Genomic DNA, 10,363 nt, shown 5'->3' with positions numbered 1-10,363 from the left:
GGCGTCGGCATCGTCCTCCTCCGCGTCTTGCCCCTTGCGGCGCTTGTCCACCCCCAGCAGCATCGCGCGCAGGCGCTTGGGCGAGAACCCGCCGCCCTGCAAGCCATTACACAAGGGCACAACGGTGTCAGCAACCGCTCGCATTACTCATCACCACGGACAGAGAGAATCTGGAGGAGGAAAGGCAGGGCAGCTGCAGCAGGGGGTCAGAGAAGGGAGTTCGTGCCTGGGTGGGGAACGGCTTCTCAATGCGCTCGTACTCCATGGCGGCGGCCCCCGGGAGGCGCCGGCCGCGGAGATCTGCGGCGTGGAGGTGTGGGAGTGCGGTGAAGAGAGAGAGAGAGTGTGTGTGTTAAAATGTGGTGCTCGGGAGTGTGTGTACTTTTGACCGCCTTTTGACGGGCTTCCAGATGACTCTTCTAGCCTTCCCTCTTCGCAGCAATTTACGGGAGGATGCCACTGGCCGCGAAGTAGAGAGCGCGGGGGAGCGCTGGGGGGCAAGATGGTCAATGGAGGGGCTACAGGATGAGACGTGAGGTGGTGATTACCTCACCGGCAACGGCCACCTCGCTTTCTCTCTCTCTCACTCCTCGTCATGGTTCCTCGCGCCCGGTCAAGCACGCCATCCTCTCTCACCCAGAGCTCTTCTCCCACCCACTCATGCACGCCGGGGGACCCCTTGGCCGGACCCACCTGGAGGTGGGTGCGGGTCGCGGCGCGCCGCGTGGCGGGGTGGTGGCGGACGCGGCCGCGCCATGCTGGTGGTGGTGATGTGCGGTCGCTGCCTGGTGGGCCACCGCCGCAATCATGGTGTTCTTGTTCGTATCCTCGCTTCGCAGCATGCCAGCATCCAGCAGCGTGCATGTGACCGGAATCCGGATTGGCTTCTGATCTGCTTTGATGAGTTGTGGTATGCGAAGTTGCCACAGATTAAAGGCTCTGGATCCACCGGCTAGAGTATAACACTTTGGATCTAAACAGGGCAGTTAAAATTCAGCTAAAGTTCAGCACTTTAGCAAGTTTCAACTAGCTAAACTCAAAGTAAGATGTTTAAAGACAAAATTACCCCTTCACATCCTCGATAAAAACATGCTAACCGCGCGCCTCCCTCCTTTCCTCCCGTGCGCTCATTCCCAATTCCTTTTCTTTCCCTCCCGTACCGCCACCAGGAAACCTAGCGCTCCTCCATCCTATCCCACCACGCTGTCAGCCCTCCCCTCCTCTCCATCCCACAGGTCCCCTCCTCCCGCCGCCGCCAGGCCACCTACCGCCGCGAACCCTCCCATCCTCTATGTCCCGCGGCTCCCCTCATCTAGCGGCGCAAGATGGTGCACCCTGAGATCCTCGGCAAGAACGAGGAGTTCTGGGCAACGAACGCTCCGCCTCGTACTCCGATGGAGAGGGAGTTCTTCTCCACATCGGCCCCAACTCTTGGCGCGGCCTCCTTTACCACGTTGGGCGGGTTGTGGGCGCTCTCAATCTGAACTCGCAGGCCGGCGCCGTTGACGACATGTCCTTCGTGGACATGCTAAATGCTTCGTCGGTCGAGGTGCTCGCAGCAACAGAGGGATTTGGGGCTTCGTCAGCCGAGGAGGGAGGCTTCTCTTTGGGCAGCGGTGGTCGTGCCGACGGTGGCGGCCATCTTGCTGGTGGGCACCGTGGGCGAGGTGCTGGTGGCGGCCGAGGTTGTGGATGTGCTGATAGCAGTGGACGTGGCGCCGGCAGTGGTCGTGGCGCCATTCCTGGCCGTGGAGCTGCGCCGCCCCATCCTCCTGCGGCCCAACCGTATCGTGCTACTCGACCAACCGGCCGAAACTCGAAATCGGCTGGAACAATGCTGGTAGCGGGCGTGGTCACATTCCTGCTGCTCCATCAGAGACTTTTGGCGCATCACCGAAAGAGGACGACGATGTTGAAGAGGTTAATGGCTATGGAACTCAGGTGACAAACTTTGGTAAGTTGTAGTTTGTTTGTGCTAGTTTAGTGAACTATCATGATTCATTGTTATAGTGTTGATTTGAATTGTGAAATCAGTGAGACATATGAGTGTTCTTTTGAAATGTTAAATAAGTCATCATGATTCATTGTTGCAGTGTTGATTTGAATTGTGAAATCCGTGATACATTTTAGTGTTCTATTCAATTAGCATGTTACATATGTGAGTTGTATCAAACATGTCCAGTAGCTCTCATTATTGGTTGTTTCTGTTACAAAACCTTTACTGCCTTGCAATTGTATGTTACGCAAAGTGCTCATACTATGTTAATGTCAACCTGCAATAGAGTGATAACTTTTACAAGGCTAACTAGACAAGTTTGAACAACAATGTGGTGTTATGTGAGCTTTGTGTTGAGCAAATAAGAGCTGGAAACAGGAGCAATGGAACTATGACTAATAGAGCATACAACAACATAGTCAGCGCTTTCTATGTTCGGACAGGCTTACGCCACTCAAAAAATAGTTTAGAAATAGATGGGCTCAGCTTAAGAGCCTTTTTACATTCTGGACCTATTGTAACAAATAAAGTGGGCTCGGCAAGACTCCTAATGGGGGTATCATAGCAAGTGAGCAATTTTGGAAGAACAACACTAAGGTACTTGTCTTTATTTTGTTTTTCTTCTCAATTGTGCAACATAATGCCAGTGACCTTATTTTTTTTTCAGAAACAACCTGAGAGGAAGAAGCTGACAGAGGTGATGATACCAGTCCTATGAGTATTGGAAGTTTGAAGAGTTGTTACTAGCCCGAAGAAAAGAGTGAAGAGCCCTTTGGTGAAGATTATGCCAGTCCAATATGTTGTTGTTTCGGCAAAATATAATGTTGTTTGGTCAATTATGAATATGATTGGTTATTAATCAAAGGTTCAATGGCACGTAGATGAACTCTTCTTCAAGTGATGGTGATAATTCTTCAAGTGATGTTGAGGATGATACAATTAAAGTATTGGATCAGTGGTGCCACATTCAGCAATTTGGTGAAGTTGCATGCATGCTCAGTACGTATTATTAAGCTACTTTCATGAACAAAATCAAGAAGTTAAAAACTGGAGAGACGGGAGAGGAATGGGTTATGAGGACTCTTGACCATCCAACCTCTTGCTACAATATGTTAAGGATGAGTAGAAAAATCTTTTTATATGCTTCATGATGTGCTAGTTGAATCTTATGGCTTGACTACATCAAACAAAATATCCTCAGTGGAGTCTTCAGTAATGTTTCTATGGATTATTGGTGCCCCACAATCCCTCAGACAAGCTAAAAATCGCTTTGCTAGATCCACTGAGACTATGAGTAAAAAGTTTGATGATGTTTTACATAGTGTGTACTTGCTCTCGGCAGATGTTATCAAGCCTAGAGATCCAAAATTCAAGACAATACATCCTAGACTCCAAAGTACTCGTTTCTCACCACATTTCAACAACTGCATTGGTGCTATTGATGGGACACATATACCTGTTGTAGTTCCATCTTCAAAGTTAATCCAACATACGGGGTGCCATGGATACATCTCAAAATGTATTGGCTATACGTGACTTTGATATGAGATTCACCAAGATAATCCTTGCATGCATGGCACTTCATAACTTCATCTGAGAAATTGCTCTTGGAGATGAGGACTTCGACATGTGCGATCAAGATGAAAACTTTGAACCAATGGTAACGTCCACTTCATCTCAACCAAGAGGTGTATTCAATCATTTAGGTGATAAAGATGGAAACATGAACACGTTTCGTGACCATCTTGCTGATGCTTTGTTTGCCATGAGAGAGTGAGTGTAATAGACTATTTGTATGGACTGTGGACATATTATAATTAGTTTGAATATCCATGAACTATGAACATTTATCTTGTATTGTATGTCTTTAGCCTTTGAAATCATCCTCTATTTTTTCTGTGTACTCTATGCGAGATACATAGCAAGAGCAGCTCGTGGTGTTATTGGCGATCAACAAAACAAAGCAACAGTAGCTCCTAGCATGTACAGGAAAAGAAACAGAGCAGCAGAACGTTTTGGCGCCAGCTAAAAATTAACAGAACTTGGTCCTTGGTGCCATAAATCTGCAATTAATGAAGAGTAGCATGGGAACTTATTTTTAACAACTAACATTTAGCATTTTAGCTAGTGGATCCAAACACCCCTTGCTAAACTTTAGTTAGCTTCAGGATCACGGATCACGGGCGGAGGAAGAAAAAGAGGACCGCCCATGGGGCTGACCGTGGTCCCACAAGAACAGATTATTCAGATTTTAGATCCATCTGATGATGGTCTTTCTTGCAACCCGAAACCTTGTCCACAATATGAATGGCGTCTGATCCAATCTGCATGTCTCTTGGTTAAGCTGAGCTTCAGCAGCAGGCAGCAGCGCAACGAACAAGGTGGAAACAATTGCCCTCGGTGTGTCTCGGCATTAGCTAGTGACGCAAAGTAACCCGGTGGCTCTTATCAATGGTTAGCCTGCTGTGATAGAAATGGAGTATACATGCCATTCTGTCTATTTTGGTCCCAAATCATGGCCACTTTCTGCTGCTCGGACCTTTTGGATTTCACTATCGCCACTGTTTTTCTCGTAACAAAAAAGAAACGATTTGACGCAAAGTGAATACCCCTCGTTACAAATTTCTCTAACTACTCTTTTTTCCACAAATTGCAATAAAAAGAAAAGAAAAAAGAAAACACAACAGACTATACTCGAACAGGCCTACCACTGCAGGTAGAGTCGGCCCAATAAAGAAAGCCCAACAAGCATGCGGTCAAAATTGTCTATAAACTATTTTCTGCTCCCCTTCACTAAAGAGGACCGCCCGCGAAGGGGAGCAGAAAGTAGTTTGCTAAACTAATAACAAACAAACTATTGTCAAGCCAATCGTTGTACTACAAGTCTACATCCCATGAGCAAGCCATTTATAATCAGTTAAGCTCACGTAGCTCATTCCTTATCATTTGAGTGAGTAGTATTTCCAAATTTTTTATGCATATACCCCCTATTTTGTGTAAATTCATGAATCCAAATAAGTTTGATACGAAAACAAACTTTAAAAAGCTGCAGAGCAAATAACAACCTGATATGTATCGTTGTATCTGACATTGACTTTACGGCTAATTTAACCACCTCGCTCCTCATAATGGGCAGTGCATTTCTATCAAGCCACATGACATATTGGTATGTTATTGGGTATTTGCTTGGTAATGGGATATGAGTTAATTGGATATGTGCCATTGCAACTGTGACAATTCAAAGATATGCCATTAATATTCACGATATTAGAAATATGCCATTATAATTTCATGGGTCTTTGAGATGTACTGTTACCTACCCTTTCGATGCATTTCAAAAACTTTCCTGACCAAATTAACCCTATCTTCCTCCCCCTTAGTCCCTCCACGGCGCCGCTCCCCTCTCTCATGTCCATCTAGTGGCACCGCTCTTGTTGGGAGGCCACCTCGATGAACTCGTCTCCCATGACGGCTGTCGCTAATACACCATCACGAGTGGATACGCAGCAGGTCCCTCCCTCCTCCCATCCTAGGTATTAGGTACGGCGGCGCGGCTAGCACCCGCGTGCATGCAGGGCTGCAGGCAAGCCTCCCATGTCCTCCCTCAGCTGGCACAATGGTGGTTAAATCAATGGCATCCGGCCAAACTACGAGGCCTTCCTACTTCCCTGCGGTGCAGAATTGGATACAACTTTGGTGAAAATGCTACAAAAATGCTGGAGCAGTAAAAATTCATTAAAAATGTATTTTGAAGTAAAAAAAATTAAAATTTAGCACATTCATTGTTCATCTACAGAGTAATTTGTCACAAAAGTTGAGATCTAAATTTTTTTAGGAAAGTTCTTACGAAAATAATAAATTTCTCGTGACGAATTTCGTTACATTGTTGTACGAATATACCGATTACCGAACAGGATTTCACAAGAACCACCACTCTGAATTATTCAAACTAAATGTACCATTGTTAGTGTTGAGTTTTAGCATTTTTTAGTTATGCACCATTGTTGGAAGAGTTCCCTTATCATACAACTGTGGTTTCAACATTCAATCACACTATATATAAGCTATACATGTATATACACGCACTGATGTTACAGTGTCAGCAGTTACTGCATGAGCACGATCAGTGTGTTAAAATGGTCAATACACTTGTTATGTACCTCAAAACTTCAATTTTAGAAGAAGCCTTGTTCAATCTCGAATTGCATTACAACTTTCATCTCGGCTAGTTACAACCATCTATCTACGTTGTGGCTGGTCGGTGTGGGTGGACGAGCTCGGCCGAGGCGGCGATGGCGTCGAGCCACTCCACCACCTGCTGCGCCGTCGGTCGCGCCTTGGGGTTCTCGCTGACGCAGGCGCACGCCACGCCCAGCACCTTCGCCGCCTCCTCCCGGTGCCTCCCCTCGCCGACGCTGGCGTCGATCACCTCCTCGCCCCTCCCCTCCCGCCGCATCCGCACCGCCCACGACGTCACGTCCCGGCCGACGCCCACCGGCCGCGCCATGTCCACGGGCCGCCGCCCCGTGACGAGCTCCAGCAGGACCACGCCGAGGCTGTACACGTCGCCGCGGTAGGTGGCCACCGACGAGTGCCCGTACTCCGGCGGGATGTACCCGAGCGTGCCGACGAGGTCGGTGGTCACGTGCGTGTCCGCCGGGAGCACGAGCCTGGCGAGGCCGAAGTCGGCGAGCCGCGGCTCCATGCGCGCGTCCAGGAGGATGTTGCTCGACTTGATGTCGCGGTGGAGCACGCGCGGCTCCGACGAGGCGTGCAGGTGCGCCAGCCCGCGCGCCGCGCCGCGCGCCACGCCGAGCCGCGCCGGCCACGGCAGTGCGGCGGCGGCGCCGGGGCCCGGCTGCCGCACGTGGAGCCAGTGGTCCAGGCTGCCGTTCTCCATGTAGGGGTAGATGAGCAGGCGGTCCTTGCCGGCGCGGCAGTAGCCCTGCAGCGGCACCAGGTTGCGGTGGCGCACGCGCGACAGCGTCTCCACCTCGGCGCGGAACTCGCGCTCCACCTGCCAAAACTCGCCGGAGAGGCGCTTCACCGCCGCCTCGCGCCCGTCGGGGAGCGTCGCGCGGTACACCATCCCGAAGCCGCCGCAACCCACGATGCGGGACTCGTCGAAGTTGCGCGTCGCCTTCATCACGTCCTCCACCGTCATCGTCCGCTCGCCGCCGTCGCCGTCGCCGTCATCGTCCGGGAAGAGCAGCACCAGCGTCGACTTCGCCGCCGACTCGAGGCTGCCGCTGCCGTCGTCGGCCGCCACCCTGGCGTTGTCCTCCTGCCGCTTCGACCACACCCGCCACGTCACCGCCGCGGCCACGGCGAGGAGCAACGCCGTGCCCACGCTGATCGCCGCCACGACGCCGGCACTGGTGGCGCTCCGCTCCTTGCCGCCGCCGCCATCCGCCTGCGGCGGGTCCTTCCGCGCACACCGCGCCACGTGGATTCCGCAGAGAAACGGGTTCCCCTCAAAGTCCGCGCGCGAGAACGTGGAGAACTGCCCGCCGACGGGGACCTCGCCGGAGAGGTTGTTGTGCGAGACGTCGAAGTGGGAGATGAAGCTGAGCTGCGTGAGCGACGCCGGGATGACGCCGTAGAGCGAGTTGTGCGACAGGTCCAGCGACTCGAGGCTCGTCATTCCCGACAGCTCCGGCGGGATGGAGCCCGACAGCTTGTTCCAGCTCAGGTCAACGATGTGCAGCTTGGTCAGCGCCCCCAGCGCGGCCGGCACGCCGCCGGTGAGGTTGTTGTGGCTCAGAAACAGAGACGGCGGGAAGCTGTCCACCTGGTTGTACTGCCGCCCCTGCACCGACGTGTTCCGCCGCATGAAGAACGGGAAGTCCTGCACCCTCGCGTCTTCGTCGTCGCCGCCGCCGTGGGTGCCGGCGGCGATGAACCCCGGCATCCGCGTCAGGCTGCCCGGTATCTCTCCCTGGAGGGAATTGTTCGATATGTCGAGGTAGAAAAGGCGGTCCAATTGCCCAATCCACGGTGGGATCGGGCCGGCGAGCCGGTTCCACGACAGGTCTAGCACTCTGAGCTTCCGAAGTCCGGCGATCCACGACGGGATCGCGCCGTGGAGCTCGCAGTTGGCGATGACGAGCACCTGGATGCTGGGGAAACCGGCGATGCCGGCGTCGTCCGACGGCATCTCCTCGCCGCCGTGGAAGTTCTTAGTGAGCACCAGGCTCGTCAGGTTGGGGAGGCTCTGCAGCGTCCGGAGCGCCGACGACACGTTGGAGAAGGTGTTGCCGGTGAGCGAGAGGAAGGACAGCGAGGTGAAGTTGGCGAAGGACGCCGGTATCTCTCCGGTGAGCTTGTTCCGGCCGAGGTTGAGCGCGGTCATGCCCCTGCACTTAGGGAGGCTCGCCGGGATGGGGCCCGTGAAGCTGTTGACGCCGAGGTCGAGGTAGGCAAGGCTCCTGAGCGAGCGGAAGTCGAGGCCGATGTCGCCGGCGAACGAGTTGTTCCGGAGGTTGAGCACGCGGAGGCGGCGGCACCGCGAGAGCGTGGGGAGCTCGCCGGAGAGCTTGTTGGAGGGCGCAGAGAGCTCCTGGAGATCGGCGAACGCGTCGAACACGTCGGGGAGCGGGCCGGAGAAGGCGTTGAAGGAGAGGTCGAGGCGGACGATGCTGCTGAGGTTGCGCAGGCGAGGCGACAGCTCGCCGGAGATGGCGTTGGTGTGGAGACTGAGGAACTGCAGCGACGCCGCGCCGAAGAGGTCGTCGGGGAGGGTGCCGCCGATGCCGTTCCCGTCGAGGGAGAGCTCGGTGAGCGACCGGCATTGCCCGAACCCCACGGGGAACGCACCGGAGAGCCTATTCATGGAGAGCCGCAGGACGCGCAGCGCCGGCGACTCGCCGCACAGGGCGACAGCATCGACGGGGCCCACGAAGCTGTTGCCCGACACGTCGTACTCCGTCAGGTTAGCGGCGCCGGCGAGCACCGGGTGGCTGCCGTTGAACGCGTTTCCCGAGACGTTGAACACGCGCACCGCCGGGAGCTCGATCTCCACCCCGGCGGCGGCGCCCAGCCCACCGGCGAGCGCGTTGGCGCTGACGTCGAGCACCTCGAGGCTCCGGAGCCTGAGCAACGCCGCTGGGATCGCGCCCCGGAGCGCGTTGCTGGAGAGGTTCAGCACCCGGAGCGCGGCGAGGCCGGCGAGCGACGCGGACACCTCCCCCTGCAGCGTCCGGTTGGGCAGCACCAGCCCGACGACGGCGGCCGTGCCTCCCCCCGCCGCCGCATCGCACGCAACTCCGGGCCAGTCGCAGCACCCGTCGTCCGACGCGTTGGCGATTGGCCAGCCGTCCACCGCGGCGTCGAGGCCGGCCGAGAACCCCCGCAGCGCGGCGAGGTCGCCGGCGCCGCAGCGCCGCGCGGCGGCGTTCTCGGACCGCGACAAGAGGATCACACACAGCACGAGCAGTGGTATCACCGCTCTGCTCCTGCTCCCCCAGGCCATGCCTCGAGACAGGACAAGGTGGTGGTTGGCGATCGATCGATCAGCCGGTTGCAGCTAGCTCATGATCATATAATAAAGAAGCTCCAAGAATTCACATCTTGGGATCATGGTCCAATCTAAGCTCTGTCTGCTCCTGTTCTTCAATCTTGCTTGCTCTTCCTGTTCCCTTGCAGGAAGGAGAGAGGAACAGAGCAGCTAGAGGACTGCAAGACAAAGGGAGTGAGAAGGAGAGGAGAGAGAAGAGGGAGGAGAGGTGGTTAATCACTCTAGGTTTGACTCTGCAGCTCAAGTTTAATACTTGTCCTAATTCTTCAGGTGAGTGATTATAAAGTAGTAGATGTCATGATTTGTGACCCATCTCTGGAAGAAAAAAAAATAGTATATTTTGTTGGATGCATTTGGACGCTGCAGCTAATTACAAATGCAAGAACAACTGATCTTTCAGTGTGCCATCATCTTCCACTTTGCTTGCACTGTCTCATGCTGTTAACGTTGTTAGTTTATTTAATGGCAGCTGGAGGAGACCTCCTGTAGCCGCTGATTAAGGGGGGGCTAATTGAGGTCAACGGCTGCCTGAGAGTGACACGTGGCGGTCAAGCCTACAGCTGGAGAAGGCATCTTGTCTTGCCTGGGCTTTGGACTGGAGAAGCATCAGCCGTTGATCACGAAACGGAGGGCTTTGACCGGGGGACAGGGTTGACAAAGTTAACACTGAGATGAGCAGATGAGGACAGGCAAGTCAGCAAGTCTACCGCGCATCCCGGCGCCAAATAGAAAGTCGTTAGCTAACAAAATTACCAGTACAATAACAGTGGTAGTTTAGCAGTAAACTACTGCCCACTGGTTATACTGTTTGAAATCATTTGACTTAAAAACGGAGAAACGTTACCGTCATG

The 10,363-nt window shown here is 53.7% G+C and overlaps 1 protein-coding gene across 1 annotated transcript; it reads right to left on the bottom strand.

Annotated features, from left to right (window-relative positions):
* Positions 1-6,017: 6,017 nt before the first annotated feature.
* On the bottom strand, positions 6,018-10,363 carry LOC101778686 (phytosulfokine receptor 1). Its single transcript, XM_004952108.2, has one exon. The coding sequence runs from the start codon at positions 9,465-9,467 to the stop codon at positions 6,240-6,242; it is 3,228 nt and encodes a 1,075-aa protein (XP_004952165.1). The 5' UTR covers positions 9,468-10,363; the 3' UTR covers positions 6,018-6,239.

Source organism: Setaria italica, chromosome I, assembly GCF_000263155.2.
Source record: "Setaria italica strain Yugu1 chromosome I, Setaria_italica_v2.0, whole genome shotgun sequence".
Classification (NCBI taxonomy): Eukaryota; Viridiplantae; Streptophyta; class Magnoliopsida; order Poales; family Poaceae; genus Setaria; species Setaria italica.
The sequence above is the reverse complement of the archived record's forward strand: the minus strand, read 5'-3'. Positions and strand labels throughout refer to the sequence as shown.

Coding starts and splice junctions, on each gene's coding strand:
- LOC101778686 (XM_004952108.2), bottom strand. CDS start 9,467: ATGGCCTGGGGGAGCAGGAGCAGAGCGGTGATACCACTGCTCGTGCTG.